Source organism: Anomaloglossus baeobatrachus, chromosome 6, assembly GCF_048569485.1.
Source record: "Anomaloglossus baeobatrachus isolate aAnoBae1 chromosome 6, aAnoBae1.hap1, whole genome shotgun sequence".
Taxonomy (NCBI): Eukaryota; Metazoa; Chordata; class Amphibia; order Anura; family Aromobatidae; genus Anomaloglossus; species Anomaloglossus baeobatrachus.
The window spans coordinates 529,178,149-529,204,649 of NC_134358.1; the positions used below are offsets into that span (position 1 = coordinate 529,178,149).

General features: G+C 45.6%; 1 protein-coding gene across 4 annotated transcripts in view; it reads left to right on the forward strand.

Moving 5' to 3' along the window:
- PRTFDC1 (phosphoribosyl transferase domain containing 1) overlaps positions 1–25,413 on the forward strand; it is a 376,907-nt gene extending 351,494 nt beyond the window's left edge. For 3 of the 4 annotated variants that reach the window (XM_075315545.1, XM_075315546.1, XM_075315544.1), the window contains exons 7-11: positions 7,391–7,473; positions 13,087–13,130; positions 23,154–23,230; positions 24,037–24,092; positions 25,258–25,413. In XM_075315545.1, the coding sequence (XP_075171660.1) occupies positions 7,391–7,473; positions 13,087–13,130; positions 23,154–23,230; positions 24,037–24,092; positions 25,258–25,402 (405 nt within the window). In that variant the 3' untranslated portion in view covers positions 25,403–25,413. The remainder of the gene's footprint in view (positions 1–7,390; positions 7,474–13,086; positions 13,131–23,153; positions 23,231–24,036; positions 24,093–25,257) is intronic. The other variant, XM_075315547.1, reaches the window with a different exon arrangement.
- The last annotated feature ends 1,088 nt before the right edge of the window (positions 25,414–26,501 follow it).

The window sequence follows — 26,501 nt, forward strand, 5'->3', positions numbered from 1 at the left end:
GGGGGGCGGGATGTTCCGGCTACTCATCTCCGCCCCTCCGCTTCTATTGGGCGGCCGCTCAGGGACGTCGCTGTGACGCCGCACGGACCGCCCCCTTAGAAAGGAGGCGGTTCGCCGGTCACAGCGACGTCGCCGGGCAGGTAAGTATGTGTGACGAGTCTGCGCGATGTTGTGCGGCACGGGCAGCGATTTGCCCGTGTCGCACAACAGATGGGGGCGGGTACCCACGCTAGCGATATCGGGACCGATATCGCAGCGTGTAAAGTAGCCTTTAGTATAGAAAGCTTATGTGTGAGGTAATATGATGTCGGTGGGGAGACGGATAGAGAGAGAAAGACAGACAGACAGACACAGACAGCCCTGAAAAGAGACAGACAGAGAGATAGACGTCCAAAGAGACAGACGGGCAAAGAGACAGCCGGGCAAAGAGAGAAACAGACAGATACACACATAGAGAAAACACAGAGATAGAGAGACAGACAGACAAGGAAAGAGACAGACAGATGGTGAATTTATTTTATATATACATATATATATATATACACATATATATATATATATATATATATATATATATATATATATATATATATATATATATATATATATGTATGTATGTATGTATGTATGTATGTATGTATGTATGTATTGTGAGACTGTGACCGGGGTTATCTATGACGGCCGGTATGTCTCGCCCTGGTTGTGCTCACTCCATGATAGAAAGTAAATCCACTATAGGGTTAATGCTGTTTCCCTACAGGCTGAAGGAAGGGTTAAATAGAATCAGGAACAAGGGCAGGTGTGCCGGGTGTGGGGGAAGTGACCAGAACTTCCTGAGCCCTCTGCTGGAGAGGCACATGTATTTTGTTATGGACTTTTTGTTTGGACATTAAAACCGTGTGCTGTGAACCTTGATGCCTGGATCCCGTGTCTTCTGCTGCGCAGCCGACCGTGCTACCTCACATATGGTGGAGAATGCGGGCATGACAGCCGGTGAGGTGTAGCATCCATCCCTGGTGACCCAGCTGCGCATGTCCTGGATTCGAGCGGCTATACTACAGCCCAAACCCGGCGACGCCATGGAGGACATACTAAAGCATTTGGCTCAGGCTAATGCACAGCAGCAACAGGCTAATGCACAGCAGCAACAGGCTAATGCACAGCAGCAACAGACCAATGCACACCTGCTCCAATCCTTGCAAGTGCAGGAAAAAAAATTCCAAGAACAGATGGATCAGGCCAATGCACGTCAGCAGCAATCCTTGCAAGTGCAGGACAAAAGGCACCAAGAACAGATGGAGCAGGCCAATGCACGTCAGCAGCAAGCATTGCAATTGCAGGAAAAAAGGCACCAAGAACAGATGGTTCTCCTGGCCAAGTCGATCCGTGCCGGACCGGCAGCAACAACCCCGGGACCGGGTGACGACGGCAGCGTCCGGAAAGCGGTGAGACAAGCGTTGCAAAAGATGACCCCGGGTGATGATGTGGAAGCGTTCCTGGCGGTGTTTGAGCGGGTGGCCGAGCGGGAAAAGCTGCCGACCCCGCAGTGGGCTGAGGTATTGTCGCCCTATCTGACGGGGGAACCCCAAAAAGCGTACCTGGACCTCTGTGCCGAGGACGCCATTGACTATGTGACCCTGAAAGCCGAAATACTGGCTCGGTTGGGGGTGAATACCTATGTACGGGCTCAGCGGGTAAATCAGTGGTTCTATGAGGAAGCCAAACCCGTACGCTCCCAGGCCTATGACTTGTTGCATCTTGTAAAAAAGTGGTTGCAGCCTGACACTCTGAGCCCGGCGCAAATGGTGGAAAGGGTAGTAGTGGATCGTTTTGTGCGCACTTTACCCGTCACCGTTCAACGGTGGGTCGGACAGGGTGACCCGAGTACCCTGGACCAATTAGTGTCCCTGGTAGAGCGGCATGTGGCTACGCAGGACTTGATACGGGACACTGAGACTTTGCGTACCGCCCGTCGGTCCGGCCCCTCCAAGCCTAGGGCCAAGGACCCACCGCTGACAACGGTACAGGAGTCCCCTACCGTCCCGTCTGAGGCCGCGGCCGCCATTCCTGAGGTCCGGAAGGTTCTGTACCCTAAACGACAACCCGTCAAGGGGGTTTCCGTCCCCATTAGATGTTGGCGGTGCCAGCGGGTGGGACATATGGAAGCCCAGTGTCCACTCACCACGGAGCCCATGGATTGTGGGGTTACCCGGCGGGGTTCAATGTATGCTCAGGTGGTGTGTACCGCTGACCTGGTCTCCCCAGAGACGGAGCCCCACTTGTGCCAAATACAGGTGAATGGATGTCCGGTTACAGGATTGTTGGATTCCGGAAGCTTAGTGACCCTTGTGCGATCCACCTTGAGAGCTAAAGTAAAGGCCACAGGACGCACCGTGGGGGTGGTTTGCATACATGGGGACCGCCGCGACTATCCCACGGGGATTGTCACCATCACAGCACCTTGCGGTCAGGTGCAACATGAGGTGGGACTTCTTAACACTCTTCCTTATGACGTGATCCTAGGAAGGGATCTGCCCTATTTTTGGACTCTATGGAGGGGACCCCCTAAGTCCCCTCAGATATTGGTCGGTCCGGGACCTGAGCCCTACAATCCTGAATCCGGGACACCTGCCGTAGGGGTCACCATGATAGGGACAGAGTGTGAACCCGATAGGTCGCCCCTAGAGGTATTGGCAGGAGAGGCTGAGACGATCGAGCCCATCCCGGAGTTGGAGGCGTCCCCGGATACGTTTGGGACAGCCCAACTCCAGGACCCTACATTAATACATGCCCGGAGTCGGGTGACAGTAGTTGACAGGGTGGCACAGCTGCCCGGTGCCCAGGTAAGGTACCCCCATTTCGCTCTTAAGCAGGATTTACTCTACCGGGTAGATGAAATACGGGGCGTAGGGGTAGAACAGTTGGTGGTGCCCCAGCCGCATCGCCGGCGGGTCCTCAACTTGGCTCATAAACACCTGATGAGTGGCCACCTAGGGGTCAAGAAAACGCAGGAGCGAATATTGCAAAGGTTCTATTGGCCCGGGGTCTTTGGGGAGGTAAAACGGTTCTGCGAAACCTGCCCGGAGTGTCAGCTTACTGCACCCCTGACCCATTTTCGCAGTCCGTTGGTACCGTTACCCATTATAGAAGTCCCTTTTGAACGGATAGGGATGGATCTGGTGGGGCCCCTCGTAAAGTCCGCTCGAGGGCACCAACACATCCTAGTGATCGTTGACTATGCCACCCGGTATCCCGAGGCGATACCTCTCAGACATACTGCAGCAAAGCTTATAGCTCGGGAGTTGTTTGCTGTGTTCTGCCGGGTGGGATTGCCCAAGGAGATCCTTACGGATCAGGGGACCCCATTCATGTCTAAAGTGACCAAAGAGCTATGCCGGCTACTCCAGATCAAGCAGTTGCGTACGTCTGTGTATCATCCTCAAACGGACGGTTTAGTCGAGCGTTTCAATAAAACCCTGAAAACCATGCTAAGAAGGGTGATTTCAAAAGACGGGAAAGACTGGGATATGATGCTTCCCTATTTGATGTTTGCCATACGAGAGGTGCCACAGGCATCCACGGGGTTTTCGCCTTTTGAATTGTTATACGGGCGACATCCCCGGGGATTGTTGGACCTGGCAAAGGAAACATGGGAACAAGAGCCCACCCCCCATAAAAGTGTGATTGAACACATTTTGGGTATGCAGAACCGCATAAGCGCGGTCATGCCAATTGTGAAGGAGCATTTACAGGAGGCTCAGGCCGCGCAAAGCGGCCGCTACAATAGACAAGCCACCGTGCGGACCTTTAAACCCGGGGATCGGGTGTTGGTATTGATCCCCACGGCGGAGAGCAAATTCCTGGCTCAGTGGCAAGGCCCCTACGAGATAAAGGAAAGAGTCGGGGTGGTTAACTATAAAGTATTGCAGCCCGGTAGGCGGAAACCTGAACAAATATACCATGTCAACCTATTAAAACCTTGGCAGGAACGGGAAAGCCTGATGGCTGTTTTTTCCCCACCTCCCTCCTCTTCGGGTCGTTCACATCCGGCTCCAGCGACCTCCGGAGAGGACGAACCGGAAGTAAGGATTGGAGAAGCCCTCACCAAGCAACAGAGGCGAGAGGCCAGACGGTTGGTTCAGCAGAACCCCGATGTCTTCTCCGAGCTGCCCGGTAGGACCAGTCTGATACGACATGATATTGTCACCGAGCCCCACCTGAAGGTACGCCTGAAGTCATACCGGGTACCGGAGGCTCGACGACAAGCCATATCGGAGGAAGTAAAGACAATGTTACGCCTGGGGGTCATCGAAAAATCCCGGAGTGAATGGGCTAGTCCGATTGTCCTAATACCAAAACCCGATGGCTCCTTAAGGTTCTGCAATGACTTTAGGAGATTGAACGAAATATCCAAGTTCGATCTCTACCCCATGCCCCGGGTGGATGAGCTGATTGATAGGCTGGGACAGGCGCGATATTTTACCACGCTCGACCTGACCAAAGGGTACTGGCAGGTGCCACTAACGGAGTCCGCCAAGGAGAAAACCGCTTTTGTTACGCCGGAGGGTCTCTTCCACTATGTTGTCTTGCCTTTTGGGTTACATGGCGCTCCGGCCACGTTCCAGAGGTTGATGGACTTAGTGCTGGAATCCCACCAGGCGTATGCATCAGCGTACCTGGATGACATCATTATTTACAGCTCCGATTGGCAGACCCACTTGGAACAGGTACAAGCGGTGGTGGACGCGCTTCGAACAGCCGGATTGACAGCCAATCCCAAGAAATGTGCATTGGGACTCACGGAAGCCCGCTACTTGGGCTACGTGATAGGCCAAGGAGTGATTAAGCCCCAAATTAACAAGGTTGAGGCGATCCAGAAGTGGCCTAGACCCCTGACCACGAAGCAGGTTAGGGCCTTCCTGGGTATCGTGGGGTACTACAGGAGGTTTGTAAAGGATTTTGCGGGACTATCAGCCCCCTTGACGGACCTTCTCAAAGGCAAGAAGTCCGTCATGGTGCGCTGGACCCCGCAGGCCGAGGACTCCTTCCGGGCCCTGAAGGAGGTCCTGTGCGGACAGCCCGTTCTGGTCAACCCTGATTTCCGGAAGGAGTTCATAGTACAGACTGACGCCTCGGAGATCGGCCTGGGTGCAGTGCTGTCTCAGGTGGTTCAGGGGGAGGAACACCCCGTCACCTTCTTAAGTAGGAAGCTCACCCCTCCCGAGCGGAATTATAGCGTAGTGGAGAAGGAGTGCCTGGCGATCAAGTGGGCCTTGGAGTCCCTACGCTATTACCTGCTGGGACGGCAGTTTCGCTTGGTGACGGATCACTCTCCACTGGTCTGGATGAGGTCCGCCAAGGAACGGAATGCCCGGGTTACCCGGTGGTTCCTTTCTCTGCAAAACTTCCGGTTTACGGTTGAACACCGGGCCGGTAGGTTGCAGGGCAACGCCGATGCCTTGTCCCGCGGCCCGTGTTTGATGGTGGGAGTTCAACCCCGCACGCTTGAACTGAGGGGGGGGGGTATGTGAGACTGTGACCGGGGTTATCTATGACGGCCGGTATGTCTCGCCCCGGTTGTGCTCACTCCATGATAGAAAGTAAATCCACTATAGGGTTAATGCTGTTTCCCTACAGGCTGAAGGAAGGGTTAAATAGAATCAGGAACAAGGGCAGGTGTGCCGGGTGTGGGGGAAGTGACCAGAACTTCCTGAGCCCTCTGCTGGAGAGGCACATGTATTTTGTTATGGACTTTTTGTTTGGACATTAAAACCGTGTGCTGTGAACCTTGATGCCTGGAATCCCGTGTCTTCTGCTGCGCAGCCGACCGTGCTACCTCACAGTATATATATATATATATATATATATATATATATATATATATATATATATATATATATATATATATATATATATATATATATATAATATATAGTATATAATAAATTCACCATCATGGACACCGGAGATACAACAGAAAACAACTGTATGTGGAGACTGAGTTTAGACCCGATCACTGATTAGGACCGCCCACTGGACTCCTAAACATAATGTTAGCTGGGATATAAAAGGATAAGATTTAAATTACATTGAATCATTTCCAACAAAACTATACATCAATCTACTTCGCTCCCCCTGTGTTCACACAATTTTGGACCTCGGAGGCCCAACAGAAGACAACTGTATTTGGAGATGACTGTAGAACCTTTGTCTGATTAGGACCGCCCACTGGACTCCTAAACATAGAATTAGCAGGGGAATAAAATCCAAATTATACAGAATTATTTCCAACAAAACTAAAACTCAGATCCCCTGTGTTGACACAATTATAGACTCTAGACTAGAGGTTCTACAGGAGATGATGTGGAGATGACTGAATAACTAATCACTGATTAGGACCGCCCCTTCGACTCCTAAACCTAGAATTAGCGGGGAAATAAAATCCAAATTATACTGAATCTTTTCCAACCAAATTACATATCAATCTACTCGGCTCATCCAACTCTTTAATATACTGCCAACAGGTCTGATACTATGTTCTACGTGACAAGTTCCCTTTAACTAATGATACTAATACTACCACCTAGTACAGCAGGGTTTGTCCACCGCTGGTGAAAAAACTTATTTTATTTTTTTCTTTACTTTAAATGCATAAAGTTTGGGCTAAAAAAAACAGTTTTACAATTCTAGTTAATTAAACATTTTGCACAGTTTTATTTTTACAGGCTTTTTGTATCTCTGCAAATTCAACTTTGATGTGGTCTGTTGTCATAAATCAGCTGAGAAGAGCTAAAAAAGAAAAGACTGATGAATTGCAAATTCTCCCATTATACTGTTAGTGCTCATTCAGACGTCTGTGGGGTTTTTTGGGGGGGGGGGGGGTTGGGTTTTTTTTTTTTTTTTGTTTTTTTTTGCATATGAGTGCTATCCCTATTTTTCTTGGTAGCATTTGCACCTATAATAGAGGCTGTTGACATAACCGATGCCATCCAAGTGCTGTCCATTTCCCACTGATTGTTGTATAGGAAAAGAGAGGCATTATTGTTTTTTAGCTTAGAAAATATGAGGAAACTCAGCCCGATAAGATTACAATGAGCTCACTGACAGATTCTCAGTTACCTCATTCTGCAGCTGCAACTGACAGTGGGTATAGGAGGCAAAATTTTGAATTAGTCCCAATCACAAAAATGCTTTTTAGCCAAAAATACATGTATTTGTGTAAGAAAACAAAACAATTGTACCCAACGGTGGCCACACAACTAGATTTGAGATTGATGCGTGTTCTCTTCTAATTGTCTTTGACCCTTCTTTGATGACTTTCCAGCTATAGTCATTCAGCTGAAGCCACTGCTCTGTCTATATATTTACCCAGTGTCTATTTCATTTGCAGGATGTTATAGGAACCGGCAGAACAATGGAAGTTCTCCTAAATCATCTGGAAAAGTACAGCCCGAAAATGGTGAAAGTGGCGAGGTCGGTATCTATACCTTTGCAGAGTTGCTACTAACTGAAAAATGTACAATGAAACCTCTATAAAGACCAGCTCTTTAAGAAGACAACCCTTACATCTGGACCACATTTTCAGCAAAAGGTTTTTTGCTCCATTCTATTCAAAAGTATTGGCACCCCTGCAATTCTGTCAGATAATACTCAGTTTCTTCCTGAAAATGATTACAATCACAAATTCTTTGGTATTATTATCTTCATTTATTTTGCTTGCAATGAAAAAACACAAAAGAGAATGAAACAAAAATCAAATCATTGATCATTTCACACAAAACTCCAAAAATGGGCCAGACAAAAGTATTGGCACCCTTAGCCTAATACTTGGTTGCACAACCTTTAGCCAAAATAACTGCGCACAACCGCTTCCGGTAACCATCAATGAGTTTCTTACAATGCTCTGCTGGAATTTTAGACCATTCTTCTTTGGCAAACTGCTCCAGGTCCCTGAGATTTGAAGGGGGCCTTCTCCAAACTGCCATTTTGAGATCTCTCCACAGGTGTTCTATGGGGTTCAGGTCTGGACTCAATGCTGGCCACTTTAGTAGTCTCCAGTGCTTTCTCTCAAACCATTTTCTAGTGCTTTTTTGAAGTGTGTTTTGGGTCATTGTCCTGCTGGAAGACCCATGACCTCTGAGGGAGACCCAGCTTTCTCACACTGGGCCCTACATTATGCTGCAAAATTTGTCGGTAGTCTTCAGACATCATAATGCCATGCACACGGTCAAGCAGTCCAGTTCCAGAGGCAGAAAAGCAATCTCAAAACATCAGGGAACCTCCGCCATGTTTGACTGTAGGGACCGTGTTCTTTTCTTTGAATGCCTCTTTTTTTTTTCCTGTAAACTCTATGTTGATGGCTTTTCCCAAAAAGCTCTATTTTTGTCTCATCTGACCAGAGAACATACTTACAAAATGTTTCAGGCTTTCTCAGGTAAGTTTTGGCAAACTCCAGCCTGGCTTTTTATGTCTCGGGGTAAGAAGTGGGGTCTTCATGGGTATCCTACTATACAGTCCCTTTTCATTCAGATGCCGACGGATAGTACGGGTTGACACTGTGGTACCCTCGGACTGCAGGGCAGCTTGAACTTGTTTGGATGTAAAGCGGGCTTTACACGCTACGAGATCGCTACAGCGATCTCGTTGGGGTCACGGATTTTGTGACGCACATCCGGCCGCTGTAGCGATCTCATTGTGTGTGACTCCTAGGAGCGATTTTGGATCGTTGCAAAAACGTCCAAAATCGCTCCTGGTTGACATGGGGGTCCATTCTCAAATATCGCTGCTGTCACGTGGGCGAAGTTGTTCCTCGTTCCTGCGGCAGCACACATCGCTATGTGTGACGCCGCAGGAACGAGGAACCTCTCCTTACCTGCCACACGCCAGCAATGAGGAAGGAAGGAGGTGGGCGGGATGTTCGTCCCGCTCATCTCCGCCCCTCCGCTTTGATTGGCTGGCCGCTTAGTGACGTCGCGGTGATGTCGCTGTGGTGCCAATTGTCCCTCCCCCTTGAGGGAGGGATTGTTCGGCAGTCACAGCGACGACGACGACCAGGTAAGTTCGTGTGACGCTGCCGTAGCGATAATGTTCGCTACGGCAGCGATCACAATATATCGGCATAACGATAGGGGCGGGTGCTATCACGCTCACCATCGCTAGCATCAGCTAGCGATGTCGCAGCGTGTAAAGCACCCTTTAGTGGAGGTTCTTTATCCACAATCCGCACAATCTTGCGTTGAAATCTCTCGTCAATTTTTCTTATCCTTCCACATCTAGGGAGGTTAGCCACAGTGCCATGAGCTTTAAACTTCTTGATGACACTGCGCACCGTAGACACAGGAACTTTCAGGTCTTTGGAGATGGACTTGTAGCCTTGAGATTGCTCATGCTTCCTCACAATTTGGATTCTAAAGTCCTCAGACAGTTCTTTGGTCTTCTTTCTTTTCTCCATGCTCAATGTGCTACACACAAGGACACAGGACAGAGGTTGAGTCAACTTTAATCCATGTCAACTGGCTGCAAGTGTGATTTAGTTATTGCCAACCCCTGTTAGGTGCCACAGGTAAGTTACAGGCGCTGTTAATTACACAAATTAGAGAAGCATCACATGATTTTTCAAACAGTGCCAATACTTTTGTCCACCCCTTTTTTATGTTTGGCGTGGAATCCAATTTGGCTTTATGACCATGTTTTTTATTTTTTTTCATTGAAGACAAATTAAATGAAGATAATAATACCAAAGAATTTGTGGAATATTATCTGACAGAATTGCAGGGGTGCCAATACTTTTGGCCAGCACTGTATATGTCATTGTTACACCCATAGGGGAAAAATGGAAGAAAGGCAAAAAGTTTTGTGGTTTTTTTTTCCCGATTTTATAGTTGCATTAACAGTTCTAGCAAATGATCCTCTATCAGTGCTGGTGTCAATACCTGGGTGATGTAAGGGGTAAAAGTTTTTTTTGAGGACAGTGGTTGTCCAGCTTTGGCAACATTTTTTTTCCCCATAATTAAATGTATATTATATATGTATATTTTTGGCTAAGTCATTTTTATAACCTTTCCTCTAGTTTCCATCTGTGACCTCTGTGCTGTACTGACTGTTACTTAAGAAAGGGCTAACTGAGAGTCCATCAGTGAGCTCATTTTGACAGTCCCATGAGAGTTTCCAACTCTATCTGTTTTAGGGGGAGGGGGGGTTAGCTCCTTTCAGCTAAATTATGACCATAGACCACATCAAAGTTAAATGTGCCAGGGAAACAAAGAGCAAAACATTTGGATTATTTTTTTTTTAACCTGTTCATAACCAATGACATACTGGTCATTGGTTACTTGTTATATGTTTTTGAGTTTTAATTGTAATATGATACAAAAAAGGGTTAACATAAGGGGGTATTAAGGAGAGGGGGGTTTTCTTTGTGAATTTTCTACCTTTGTGGTCCTTTTTAAAGTTGACCAGTAGAGCACGGCATTACTTCATGGGGGGAAAACCTTCTCTCTGGAGCTAATTTGTACATGACGGCTGTGAAATCTATCATTACTCATCATTCAGACTGAGCCAGATAATCTGACGTTAATGGAATTACTGGGGAAATAAAAAAGGTTTTTTTTGGGTTGGGGGGGGGGCAGTGAAAGTTTGAGCACCCCCTACAGTATATCAATTCTTAATGGCACTCAGAGATGCCAGGAACTCAGCAAAAGGGCGGCAAGACACCATTTTTTTCGAATTATACAGGGTTGGAAAGTGGGGTAAAAAAAAATTATTTTCCTCAGTCTTTACCTCCTCCATCGCCGCGGCCCACTCCTGTCCAGTCCTCCGCTCCATCCGGCCTCTTCTATCTTCTGGCCTTCACTCTCCAGCAGGGCTTCTGGCACCCACATCGCAACACATTTAATATGGAACGTTCTACTTGATAATAAGGAAATGCAAATCGAATTTCTTGGCCAAACACGAGCAAAATGCCGAATTCAAATTTCACTAGACCTAAAGAATCAGAAAAGGAAAAGGAAGGGGGAAGACTTTGGAACCACTACTGTAATGTAGAAGCCCACGAGAACTATGACAGCCAAAAGTCGTCCTCATATTTGGAGAACATCTGTTTTACACATTTCTGTATTTCCTATGATGAAAGGATGTGGTTGTGTGTGTGTGTGTGTGTGTATATATATATATATATATATATATATATATGAGAGACACACACACACACACACACATACGTATATGTGTAAATATATCTAATATCTATATACTGTACGTGTGTCTATCTATATATATATATAATATATATATATACATATATATATACAGTACTGACCAAACGTTTGGACACACCTTTTCATTCAAAGTGTTTTCTTTATTTTCATGATTCATGAAAATTGTAGATTCACATTGAAGGCATCAAAACTATGAATTAGCACATGTGGAATTAAATACTTAACAAAAAAGTGTGAAACAACTGAAAATATGTCTTATATTCTAGGTTCTTTAAAGTAGCCACCTTTTTGCTTTGATTACTACTTTGCACACTCTTGGCATTCTCTTGATGAGCTTCAACAGGTAGTCACCGTAAATGGTTTTCCAACAGTCTTGAAGGAGTTCCAGAGATGCTTAGCACTTGTTGGCCCTTTTGCCTTCACTGCGGTCCAGCTCACCCCAAACCATCTTGATTGGGTTCAGGTCTGGTGACTGGGGAGAACAGGTCATCTGGCGTAGCACCCCATCACTCTCCTTCTTAGTCAAATAGCCCTTACACAGCCTGGAGGTGTGTTTGGGGTCATTGTCCTGTTGAAAAATAAATGATGATCCAACTAAACGCAAACCGGATGGAATAGCACGCCGCTGCAAGACGCTGTGGTAGCCATGCTGGTTCAGTATGCCTTCAATTTTGAATAAATCCCCAAAAGTGTCACCAGCAAAGCACCCCCACACCATCACACCTCCTCCTCCATGCTTCACGGTGGGAACCAGCCATGTAAAGTCCATCCGTTCACCTTTTCTGCGTCGCACAAAGACACCATGGTTGGACCCAAAGATCTCAAATTTAGCCTCATCAGACCAAAGCACAGATTTCCACTGGTCTAATGTCCATTCCTTGTTTTCTTTAGCCCAAACAAGTCTCTTCTGCTTGTTGCCTGTCCTTAGCAGTGGTTTCCTAGCAGCTATTTTACCATGAAGGCCTGCTGCACAAAGTCTCCTCTTAACAGTTGTTCTAGAGATGTGTCTGTTGCTAGAACTCTGTGTGGCATTGACCTGGTCTCTAATCTGAGCTGCTGTTAACCTGCGATTTCTGAGGCTGGTGACTCGGATAAACTTATCCTCCGCAGCAGAGGTGACTCTTGGTCTTCCTTTCCTGGGGCGGTCCTCATGTGAGCCAGTTTCTTTGTAGCGTTTGATGGGTTTTGCCACTTCACTTGGGGACACTTTCAAAGTTTTCCCAATTTTTCGGACTGACTGTCCTTTATTTCTTAAAGTAATGATGGCCACTCGTTTTTCTTTACTTAGTTGCTTTTTTCTTTCCATAGTACAAATTCTAACAGTCTATTCAGTAGGACTATCAGCTGTGTGTCCACCAGACTTATGCACAACACAACTGATGGTCCCAACCCCATTTATAAGGCAAGAAATCCCACTTATTAAACCTGACAGGACACACCTGTGAAGTGAAAACCATTTCCGGTGGCTACCTCTTGCAGCTCATAAAGAGAATGCCAAGAGTGTGCAAAGCAGTAATCAAAGCAAATGGTGGCTACTATGAAGAACCTAGAATATAAGACATATTTTCAGTTGTTTCACACTTTTTTAAGTATTTCATTCCACATGTGTTAATTCATAGTTTTGATGCCTTCAATGTGAATCTACAATTTTCAGAGTAATGAAAATAAAGAAAACTCTTTGAATGAGAAGGTGTGTCCAAACTTTTGGTCTGTACTGTGTGTGTGTGTGTGTGTGTGTGTGTGTGTGTGTGTGTGTGTATATATATATATATATATATATATATGTATATGTACATATATATATATAAAATATAAATTTTATAACGTGAAATCAATCAATTCCTAATGATTTGTTTGTTTTTCTTTACAGTTTGTTGGTGAAGCGATCGCCCAATAACAAATACAGACCTGACTGTGAGACGCTTTTACATTTTATTGTCTTGTGTTGCTGTCCTTAGTTTGCTGCAGTTTATGGCTCGATATGCGTTCTTATTGTAGGGAGACAGGTTGGGGTTATATCTCCTATTTAGCGTGCGGTCCGTTCTCCCTATGGGACCCACCATTAGCTGAAGCTGGGAGCCAGGTCAAGCTCTGGAGGATCACCAATACTGTGTGGTTCCACCAGAAAGTTCATTGTGAAGAAATTTCAAAAGGTTAATTTGCAGTCCTATGTAAAGCCATCATAATTTCTTCACATGCTCCAAAAAAGATTCCAAAAGCCCTAATATCAGTTTTAATTGTCAGGTCAAAATAGAGTAAAAGTTGATACAAACAGCACTGACCGTATCCCTCTAGTCTCCGACGTTATGATGTTGATGATGTAACCTTCCGATGGGACATCACTATTAGATTGATGGGAATTCAATACCAATCAGTTGGGGTTTTTTTTTAGCTCCGGACAGATGTGCGCAGTAACTAGATCCGGAACACCTCGGCTCCATAAACTGTGCAGTCACCATTGCCGAGAACGCTACTTGGAATGCCTCGTATCGGAGCCCTACTTATCTGCCATTGATGACATCTTCAGTGTATTAAAGGGAATCTGTCACTAGATTATTGCCATGAAATCCGGGAGCAGCATGATGTGGAGGCTGAGACCCTGATTCCGGCGATGTCACTTACTGGGCTGCTTAGTGCAGTTTTGATACAATCCCTGTTTTCTCTGCTGTAGAGGTAGCAGTGCTATGAATGCTGAGTTGTGTTCGTCCCCACCACAGATATATAGCTTCATGTGTACACTGTACATTGTCAGCAAGTGGCCAATCAGTAGTGAGAGTGGGGTTACACAGATTAGCTGGACTGCCTGGCACATAATACCTAGTCCTGCAGTGATAATCTCCTGCTATTAAAACACTGATTGTACTAAAACTACAACAAGCTGTTGAGCAAGGGACACATCCCTGGAATCAGGATCTCAGCCCCTACATCATGCACTGTGCACTTTTTCACCGCTTTTAGAAAAAGGGCTGTTCTGCCTTGGCTTCAGATGGTGAGCTGGGCTGATGATGTCCTGTCCACTGATGCCTACTGGGACACGTGTGCGATAGGCACAAGAAGTAAACAGCCCCATTGTCCTCCCGATACAGAAGTGAGAATGTAGAGCAACTGGTGAGACAATTAGAATAAGATTAGGGTTTTATCTATCATGGAAAAGGTGTAAAATTCAGGAAATGCGCTCACCTGAAAAATTTGTGAAAGTCAAAACTACTGAAGAAAACATGGAACGGCTGCAGCAGCCCCACAGTGAAATAAATGCTAAACAACTGGAGAGAAGGGGTTAATCCACGCTGCCATATATATGGAGACCAAGAAGAACAGATCCTTGATAGTGATTTATTGTTGACTTATTTCGGAGTGAAAAAAAACTCCTTCAAGAGAATCACAAATTGTGATTGTCCTGAAGGAGGTAGGTTTGCTCCGAAACGCGTTGACAATATATCACTATCCAGGGTCTGTTCTTCTTGGTCTCCGTTCCTACCGCAGTGTCGATTAACACTTTCTCTCCAGTTGATATGGAAGTGAGAGGCGTGGTAAAGCTCCTATAGTTCTGCAGGAGATCAGAAGGATCAGCAAGCACCGGACGACCCTGTTATGAGGCCAGGATGGTACCATGAAGGTGAAACTAGCTATGGCACTCACTCTCCACCATGTTGGCCCTAGTGACTCATTGGCACACATTGTTCTTTAATGCTCTATGTCAGGGTTTCCCAATTCCAGGCCTCAGGAGCCACCAACAGGTCATATTTTTAGGGTTTCCTTAGTATTACACAGGTGATAATTTAATTACCTGCATAGGTGATAATAGCAATACATGTGCAATACTAAAGAAATCTTGAAAACATGCACTGTTGACTGGAGGGCTGAGAACTCGGGAGGGCTGGGAACTCGGGAGGGCTGAGAACTCGGGAGGGCTGGGAACTCGGGAGGACTGAGAACTTGGGAGGGCTGGGAACTCGGGAGGGCTGGGAACTCGGGAGGGCTGGGAACTCGGGAGGGCTGGTAACTCGAGAGGGCTGGTAACTCGAGAGGGCTGGTAACTCGAGAGGGCTGGTAACTCGGGAGGGCTGAGAACTCGGGAGGACTGAGAACTCGGGAGGGCTGGGAACTCGGGAGGGCTGGGAACTCGAGAGGGCTGGGAACTCGGGAGGGCTGAGAACTCTAGAGGGCTGGTAACTCGGGAGGGCTGAGAACTCGAGAGGGCTGGTAACTCGAGAGGGCTGGTAACTCGAGAGGGCTGGTAACTCGGGAGGGCTGGTAACTCGGGAGGACTGAGAACTCGGGAGGGCTGGGAACTCGGGAGGGCTGGGAACTCGAGAGGGCTGGGAACTCGGGAGGGCTGAGAACTCTAGAGGGCTGGTAACTCGGGAGGGCTGAGAACTCGAGAGGGCTGGTAACTCGAGAGGGCTGGTAACTCGGGAGGGCTGGTAACTCGGGAGGGCTGGTAACTCGGGAGGGCTGGTAACTCGAGAGGGCTGGTAACTCGAGAGGGCTGGTAACTCGGGAGGGCTGGTAACTCGGTAGGGCTGGTAACTCGGGAGGGCTGGTAACTCGGGAGGGCTGGTAACTCGGGAGGGCTGGTAACTCGAGAGGGCTGGTAACTCGGGAGGGCTGGTAACTCGAGAGGGCTGGGACCTCGTGAGGACTGGACCTGGAAAACTGCTCTGTGCAGTGAATGGCTTTACCTAAGGATTGTAGTAGTTCTTACTATAATTGTATTTTCCTCACCATGTAAGCTTTATTTATAAAAAGTACTAGTATTTTGTAGAGTCTTCAGGTTTGTGGACATAATCTTTCTGTTGAGTTTTCGGAGCAAAAACGGAGCAGATTTTGAGGAGGAGTTTAAGAGTTTACTCTCACGTTTTACTCTAAGGCCACTTTCACACTACGTTCCTCGCCCTGTTCAGTGGTCCCGTCGGGGCTTTTGTTCAGTGGTCCCGTCTGGGCTTCTGTCCTAAAGCCCTGCAAGACGGATTTCGGACGTATTTGTCAACAGGGCCACGGACTATAATGGAGCAGACGGAGTCACCGTGTGCTCTGTCGTGCACCGTTTTTGGGAGTATAGACCTATTGAAGGTGGACACACAGACGTAGTAGACTGTGTCTGGGTGTCTGCCTCTAGTAGGTGTATACTCCTGAGTACACGGTGACAACATCTGCACCATTATAGTCCGTGGCCTCTTTGGTGCATATGTCCAAAACATGTTTTGCTGGGGGGTTCAGATGGAAGCACCAACGGAACAACTGAACGGGGAAAAGCCTTAAACCCTCTGTGTGTGTGTATATACCTCATAGTTTGAAGTATACGGTGATTTTTTTTTTCTCCACCCCTCCCGGGTGCACACAGTAGCCATGATGATCACTTACTATGCAAACACAAGGATAGACTTGCCCTGTTCAAAGAATGTGCCCCCCGGGCAGAGCTGTGTATTGCTGATAGTGGATTTATTCCTCGCTGCTGTTCAGTCAGCAGTTCATACAAGCAATGTGTAAAACATATACCATATATATATATATATATATATATATACTTTCCTAGCTCGGTATTTTACAGATTGTATCAATATTCCCATTAGAATGAAGCTTTGATGTCTACAGCAGGAATGCAGAATTGTTTCAATGTTTTGCGTTGCGATAAGCACAAATATTTCGTCAGATCCAACTTTGATAATGATTTAGCTTAGGTTTTAGTTATCTATTTGATGCCAACATATTCTACAGCGCAGTACAGAGATCATCCGCGTCCGTTCTTGTCACCACCGAGGTTTACAGTCGAAAATCCAAATTATTTTTTCTTTTGTGTGGAAAGAAATGTAAGAATCTGGAGCAAACACGGGGAGAACAGGCAAAGTCTGTGCAGATGTTGCTTTCGCCGGATTAAAGGGAATCTGTCAGTCGGATCAACCCTCCTAAGCCGTCTGTATGGGCATGTAGGTCATAGGAAGCTGAAGGTCTTATGCCGAAGAAATTCACATTTTTTTCTTATATATAAATGAGCAAAGATCTATGGACCGGAGATAGATCTCCCTGAGAATCTGCCTCTGGAGGTTATTTAAAAGGAAAGGGTGAGACCTGTAATGACTGACAGTCTATTCATCTGATCTACATGTCTCACACTAGTAACATCCCCTTTCATTTAAAATAATGCATGTATATTAGGCCGGAAAAATGAATATTTTTACAATTGGTTTTCATTAAAAATTGGGCATCGTTTGAGGTTTAAAGGCTTTTTGTGTTTCCCTGCATATTCACCTTTGAAGCAGTCGGTAGTCATAAAATAGCTAAGAGCTCAGAAAAACACAAAAGACTTACAAAAACTTCTGTCAGAGCTCACTTATGGTGACTCAGTTAACTCACTCTGCAGCCAGCAAAGAACAGTGGTACACACAGGCCATAGGAGTCAAATGGTGCAACATTTTTAATGAAACTTAATTACAAAAATCTTGTCTTTTTGTTGGTTTTACTTTTTCAGCCCTGAATACATACATTATAGCACAAAAAGTGAAAATAAAAATGTATAAATAATATATGCAGTGTGTGTGTGTGTATATATATATATATATATATATATATATATATATATATATATATTTGTGCATGTGTGTATGTATGCGTATGTGTGTGTGTGTGTGTATACTGTCTGTGTGTGTGTGTGTGTATATATATATATAATATATATATAATATAGTGTGTGTATGTATATGTATACAGTACAGACTAAAAGTTTGGACACACCTTCTCATTCAAAGAGTTTTCTTTTTTTTCCTGACCCTGAAAACTGTAGATTCACATTGAAGGCATCAAAACTATGAATTAACACATGTGGAATGAAATACTTAAAGAGTGAAACAACTGAAAATATGTCTTATATTCTAGGTTCTTCAGAGAAGCCACCTTTTGCTTTGATTACTGCTTTGCACACTCTTGGCATTCTCTTGATGAGCTTGAAGAGGTAGCCACCGGAAATGGTTTTCACTTCACATGTGAGCCCTGTCAGGTTTAATAAGTGGGATTTCTTGCCTTATAAATAGGGTTGGGACCATCAGTTGTGTTGTGCAGAAGTCTGGTGGATTCACAGCTGATAGTCCTACTGAATAGCCTGTTAGAATTTGTATTATGGCAAGAAAAAAGCAGCTAAGTAAAGAAAAACGAGTGGCCATCATTACTTTAAGAAATGAAGGTCAGTCAGTCCGAAAAATTGGGAAAACTTTGAAAGTGTCCCCAAGTGCAGTGGCAAAAACCATCAAACGCTACAAAGAAACTGGCTCACATGAGGACCGCCCCAGGAAAGGAAGACCAGGAGTCACCTCTGCTGCGGAGGATATGTTTATCTGAGTCACCAGCCTCAGAAATTGCAGGTTAACAGCAGCTCAGATTAGAGACCAGGTCAATGCCACACAGAGTTCTAGCAGCAGACACATCTCTAGAGCAACTGTTAAGAGGAGACTTTGTGCAGCAGCCTTCATGGTAAAATATCTGCTAGGGAACCACTTCTAAAAACAGGCAACAAGCAGAAGAGACTTGTTTGTGCTAAAGAACACAAGGAATGGACATTAGACCAGTGGAAATCTGTGCTTTGGTCTGATGAGTCCAAATTTGAGATCTTTGGATCCAACCACCGTGTCTTTGTAGAAAAGGTGAACGGATGGACTCTACATGGCTGGTTCCCACCGTGAAGCATGGAGGAGGAGGTGTGATGGTGTGGGGGTGCTTTGCTGGTGACACAGTTGGGGATTTATTCAAAATTGAAGGCATAAAGGACCAGCATGGCTACCACAGCATCTTGCAGCGGCATGCTATTCCATCCGGTTTGCGTTTAGTTGGACCATCATTTATTTTTAAACAGAACAATGACCCCAAACACACCTCCAGGCTGGGTAAAGGCTTTTTGACTAAGAAGGAGAGTGATGGGGTGCTACGCCAGATGACCTGGCCTCCACAGTCACCAGACCTGAACCCAATCGAGATGGTTTGGGGTGAGCTGGACCGCAGAATGAAGGCAAAAGGGCCAACAAGTGCTAAGCATCTCTGGGAACTCCTTCAAGACTGTTGGAAGACCATTTCCGGTGACTACCTCTTGAAGCTTGAAGCAGTAATCAAAGCAAAAGGTGGCTACTTTGAAGAACCTAGAATATAAGACATATTTTCAGTTGTTTCACACTTTTTTGTTAAGTATTGCATTCCACACGTGTTAATTCATAGTTTTAATGCCTTCAATGTGAATCTACAATTTTCAGAGTCGTGAAAATAAAGAAAACTCTTTGAATAAGGAGGTGTGTCCAAACTTTTGGTCTGTACTGTGTATAGAGCTCTCTCTCTCTATCTATCTATATATATATAATATACTGTAAAGTGCTACGGAATGGAATATGCTATATCTATATAATATCTAATAGCGCTATATAAGCTACAGAAAAATATATATAAATATGAAGAGGAGGAATCTACTGTTCCTTATACAGGCAGATTTATCATTTACGAAGATGGAGAATGACAAATGAGACTGTGATGTATAATTCTTAATCCTATGAATGTGACTGACTAAAAATTACTAAAAATATCTCTTTACCTTTTGTGGTTGATTCCACCTAAACCGTATATTTTTACAACTGTTGACCACGAGGAGGCACTGTTCTGTGGACGTCAAATGATGATGATGATATCCTTTAGGCTGTACCCTGCCTTATATCAGCCCAGAAATGGGTGACAACAATATTACTGATAACAGAAAGTCAGAAAAATATTAAAACCATCATGGTCAAGGTGTTAATTGTTCCATATTTTATACCATATATATATATATATATATATATATATATATATATATATATATATATATATATATATATATATATATATATATATATATATATATATATATATATATATATATATATATATATGTGTGTGTGTGTGAGGAGAGCCCCAATTTAGAGCAATTTCCTAAGTTCTGATGCCACAATGCGAGTCTATGGAAAAAAGGGATATTGGAAGAATGGGGGCAATATACACTGCCAAGCAAAAGGGTAACAATGTTTTGGCTTTCAGGCTCCATATCTCACCATCCACTGCAGCTTTGAGCGTGAGACAACCTTCATTTGATAGACAATCATCTTGGCTATCTCATACATAAATTTGATTTGCAACTATTTAGCACATAATTAGTTATGCAGATTTTTGTCAGGTCACTGCATTGTTACTGTTTTGCTCCTAAAGATCTAAATTTTCATTTTTATTTTGTAAATCCAACTTTTGGTTTTGACCACTGCCTGAATCCCTCTGGGTTTTCTCTAGATCAGATTTATGCATGTGTGGCGCCCTGGACAAGCCAGGTCGTCACAGGAACTACACCAACACACCCCACACCCCGATTAGGCACACCAAGGCCAAACATAAAATCCTTGTTGCCTTCCTCCAGGGACAGATGTCCACACCAGGGGGTGGGCCAGACAGTTGGTCCCGCCCACCGAGGAGTTCACAGTCCTGGAGGCGGGAAAAGGAGTCAGATCAGTTCTGGAGGGAGAGAAGTGAAGTGGTAAAGGAGGAGACTGACCGTGTCCGGGTGTGTGGCCCGGGCACAAGCAGCAAGGTTGGCAGACGGTGGTGACCATCTGCAGGAGAGGCTCATCAGAGTGAACCGTAAGGACCGTGGACGGGTGGTTGGCCGGCGGTACCGGACCGGTGAACAAAGAGAGGCCAGCACCATCCGGCAGGGGCTTACGGACCCCGGCAAGGCTAGGAGTCGCCGTTGAAATTGCCAAATCCGTTAGCGAAGGGAACCTCCGGGGTTTTCCAGCAGCCAAGTCCCGATAGAAGGCGACAGCTCAAACCGTGAAGGGAAACACAGTCACCGCCAAGGCTACAGTTCCCAGGGCCAGAGCCTGCGGGCAAAAGGGGCTCCTTCAGCACCCATCCAAGCTGGGGAGCGAGATACCGGTGGGAACCCATTGGAACCGTTCACACTACACAGGTGCAGGGAAAGGCAGTCACCATCAACCTGCCGGGAGGAGAAACACCGCAGCCGTCTGTGGGACCCGTCCATCCAGCCGTTTGTTTCACCGGAGACTGTGTATTCGTTACTGGCTGAGTGAGTACCACCGTGCCATGCGGCACAGCGCTGCCCCCGCGACCTTGCACCTCGCCAGGCCCCGTAACCCCCCTGCCAACCAACCCTACCCCATCACCAGGCCCCGGGACAACCAACCCCCTACCCACGGAGGGGAGAACCAACATCCAAGCTGCTCCCTGTCACCGCTCCCGGGATCCCCGTCCAGAGCAGCGGTGGTGTCACCAACCTCACCACAACCGTGGGTGGCGTCACGGACAATAAATCCCCAAAACCATTCCCCTTTTCACTCACGGGCGAGGAACGCCGCTCGAGTCCCCGGGATCCGGCCCACCGCTCGAGCCACCACCGAGCAGCAGCAGTCGGACCCGAGCAGTGGGTGAGCGCAGCGTCCCCTCCTCCGCCCACGACACATGTCTCAACCGAACTCTTATCCCAGTGTCCCCAATATTGTTGCATACTGGTCAGCTCACTTGGGAATTTGTACCCACAAGTGCTGGATTGGGTTGAGGTCTGGGGACTGTGAGGACAATCCAGCTCCTCTACTTAATTGTCACTGAGCCATTTCTTGTCCAATCTCGATGTATGCTTCGGGTTGTTGTCCTGCTGGAACACTGTCATCCTTTTCATACCCATAATACTCCTGTGTACAAAATAACTCACCTTGTAGGATACTCACCTATAGCTCAGCATTGAGATCACCATCAATCCTCGTCAAGTACTCAACGCCTTTGGCTGTGAAACAACCCCATATCACCAGGCTTCCTCCACCACACTTGACAGTTCCTTCAATTTCTCGATCTATTAGCCTCTTTTTCCCTTGTTTCTTCCAGACCCATTTACTCCCATCAGTGCCATCTATTGACTTTCGTCTCTCGCTCCAAATCACCTATTTCCAGTTTTCTCCATTTTTCTGCAAACACAAGCCAACACTTCCTATGATGATATTGAAGTCGAGGCTTCTTCACCTTTTTCTGGGCCACCATTCCAGACTTGTGTAACATGTCGCACGGTGCTTGTATGGACGTCTGTGATCTCACTATTATGAAGCATGTGAGCTGACTCCGCTGCCGTGTTTGTTGCGCCAGAACTGATAGACCTGGTGATGAGCCGACTTATTGACTCCGATATTTTGCCTGGACGTCCACTTCTTGGCTTTTGAATGGATGGACTTAATTTCATATCCTTCCAACTGTCATGGCCTCATATCATGCAGTTTGGCAATTTTCTTGCCGAGAGACCACTATCGATGAGCTGGATGACGCTGTTCCTCTTTTCTTGGGAAATCTTCTTGATTGCTTCTCAATTCGAACCAGTGACCTTTCACTTGGGAATCCGCCAAATAACACTCTGAGCTATTAGAGAATGTGAGAACAGGTTGTAATTTGTAGTATACAGGAAGAAAAAGATTTTTCATTACCAGGAGCAAAACAGTAACAATGCAGCGACATGATGAGAATCTGCATAACTAATCATACACTAAATAGCTGTAAGCCAAATTTATCTATGAGATAGCCAAGATGATTGTCTATAAAATGAAGGTTGTCTCACGCTCAAAGCTGTAGTAAATGGGGAAATATGGAGCCTGAAAGTCAAAAGTTCAAGACATTGTTACCCTTTTGCTTCTCATTGTCTGCCATTTACAGAAATCTCTAATACAATTTTCATACATTTTGTGCAAAAAAAACCTCTGAAAGCTTTGACAAACTCAGCTCTACTACATCTGCAACACTGTTTCCTTCATTCTTTGTCTATATTCACTTGTAAAGCGCCATGGAATAAATGGCGCTATAAAAATAAATAATAATAATATTTTAGAAGGGGGGGGGGCATTATCTCAATCTTCCTTCCACATCATTTTTTTTCTGTCTTAGATATTGGATTTGAAATTCCCAATATTTTTGTGGTTGGGTATGCCCTGGACTACAATGAACACTTCCGAGACCTTCACGTAAGTAATCTTTACATCCATTCAGTGCTGAAATAATCTGGGTTTTTTTTTAGTAAAAATGAAGCTGGTTAAAGGGGTTGTCAACTACTAGGACAACCACTTCTCGTTCCCTATGTTTGAGCCCATTAAAATTAAAAAAGCTTATACGTCACTCTTGCAGAGGTGTTGGCACTTACTCTCCACGAGCCCTGCGCCCAATTACCGCAGGCTTCCCCCTCCCTGCCTTCAGACATATAAGTAATACACAGGGGGTTGAAGGCAGGGAGGGAGAAGCCTGCGGTGATTGGGCGCAGACTGTGTGCTGTAATTTCAATACAATCAGTGTTTTATCAGCAGGAAATTATCACTGCAGGACTAGGTCTCATGTGCACCCCAGTCAGGCTAATCTGTGTAACCCCCCCCCTTACTGATTGGTAGCTTGCTGACAATGCACCGTGTGCACAGAAAGCTGCCAATCAGGGGTGTGGGCGGAGATATACACAGCTCAACATTGTGACCACTTCTACATCCACAGCAGAGAAAACAGGAATTCAATAAAAACTGCACTAAACAGTCCGGTGACCCTGTAATCAGGGTCTCTGCCTCTACATCATGCCGTTCTCAGATGACCGCAAAAACCTGCTGACATTCATCTGAGAGTGGCATGCTGTAGAGGCAGAGACCCCGATTACAGGGTCACCGGACTGTTTAGTGCATTCCCTATTTATTTTTTTTACATATTTTAATGTTTTTCTAATAAATTGGATTTTATCTCATCGGAGACATGTTGCTAATCTTGCCTATTTTTTATTCTTGGATCTGGATAGCCGACCTGCTTATCCGTGCGCTGCCCTATATACCACCTTTTTCTAAATTCCACCTGGTGAGCTGGTTTACCTTTTCAACCTCCTATATACAGTATGAGCCCCCATATAGCTCTCCTATATACAGTATGAGCCCCCATATAGCCCCCCTATATACAGTATGAGGCCCCATATAGCCCTCTTGTATACAGTATGAGCCCCGATATAGCCCTCTTGTATACAGTATGAGTCCCCATATAGCCCTCTTGTATACAGTATGAGCCCCGATATAGCCCTCTTGTATACAGTATGAGCCCCCATATAGCCCTCTTGTATACAGTATGAGTCCCCATATAGCCCTCCTGTATACAGTATGAGCCCCCATATAGCCCTCCTATATACAGTATGAGCCCCCCATATAGCCCTCCTGTATACAGTATGAGCCCCCATATAGCCCTCCTATATACAGTATGAGCCCCCCATATAGCCCTCCTGTATACAGTATGAGCCCCCCATATAGCCCTCCTGTATACAGTATGAGCCCCCATATAGCCCTCCTGTATACAGTATGAGCCCCCATATAGCCCTCCTGTATACAGTATGAGCCCCCATATAGCCCTCCTGTATATAGTATGAGCCCCCATATAGCCCTCCTATATACAATATGAGCCCCCCATATAGCCCTCCTATATACAGTATGAGCCCCCCATATAGCTCTCCTGTATACAGTATGAGCCCCCATATAGCCCTCCTATATACAGTATGAGCCCCCCATATAGCCCTCCTATATACAGTATGAGCCCCCCATATAGCCCTCCTGTATACAGTATGAGCCCCCATATAACCCTCCTGTATACAGTATGAGCCCCCATATAGCCCTCCTATATACAGTATGAGCCCCCATATAGCCCTCCTGTATACAGTATGAGCCCCCATATAGCCCTCCTATATAAAGAAGAGCCCCCATATAGCCCTCCTATATAGAGAAGAGCCCCATTTAGCCCTCCTATATACAGTATGAGCCCCCACATAGACAAATAACACTCATTTTTCTCCCGTTCCCCCGGTGCTGCACTCTCCTCTCTAGGGAATAACGTGTCAAAGATTGGAGCCGGGATACTGATAAATAAGGGTAGATAGTGTAACACGAAGTTAGAAATCCAAAGGTGACCTAAGGTCAATGCATTGCTGTGATTATTAATATATGAAGCCGTCTATAATCATTTCTCATTTTGGGTTTTGCAGCATTTATGTATCATCAGTGAAAAAGGCAAAGAAAAATATAAGGTGTGACGAGTGGTCGTCTGCAATACTCAGCACCTGTACAAGGAGAAAACAAAACCCTGAAAAGAACTGGAAAGACGCTGTAATTAAAATGAAGGCTCTATAACTCCAATACAACCTTGTGTACATTTTCTACTTACATTTGGATCTTTTTTTACTTTTAAGTATTTCATGTCCAGGGTGAAACAGACTGCCGTCTTCTGAATCCGGCAAAATTCGGTAACAGCAGTGCCACCCATTACCAAAGTGGTAACCGTGGTGCTGCCTTTGTCGCTCTTCTCTGCACCCACTATAGTTCAGCTACAGTTAGGTCCAGAAATATTTGGACAGTGACACAATTTTCGCGAGTTGGGCTCTGCATGCCACCACATTGGATTTGAAATGAAACCTCTACAACAGAATTCAAGTGCAGATTGTAACGTTTAATTTGAAGGTTTGAACAAAAATATCTGATAGAAATTGTAGGAATTGTACACATTTCTTTACAAACACTCCACATTTTAGGAGGTCAAAAGTAATTGGACAAATAAACCAAACCCAAACAAAATATTTTTATTTTCAATATTTTGTTGCGAATCCTTTGGAGGCAATCACTGCCTTAAGTCTGGAACCCATGGACATCACCAAACGCTGGGTTTCCTCCTTCTTAATGCTTTGCCAGACCTTTATAGCCGCAGCCTTCAGGTCTTGCTTGTTTGTGGGTCTTTCCGTCTTAAGTCTGGATTTGAGCAAGTGAAATGCATGCTCAATTGGGTTAAGATCTGGTAATTGACTTGGCCATTGCAGAATGTTCCACTTTTTTGCACTCATGAACTCCTGGGTAGCTTTGGCTGTATGCTTGGGGTCATTGTCCATCTGTACTATGAAGCGCCACCCGAACAACTTTGCGGCCTTTGGCTGAATCTGGGCTGAAAGTGTATCCCGGTACACTTCAGAATTCATCCGGCTACTCTTGTCTGCTGTTATGTCATCAATAAACACAAGTGACCCAGTGCCATTGAAAGCCATGCATGCCCATGCCATCACGTTGCCTCCACCATGTTTTACAGAGGATGTGGTGTGCCTTGGATCATGTGCCGTTCCCTTTCTTCTCCAAACTTTTTTCTTCCCATCATTCTGGTACAGGTTGATCTTTGTCTCATCTGTCCATATAATACTTTTCCAGAACTGAGCTGGCTTCATGAGGTGTTTTTCAGCAAATTTAA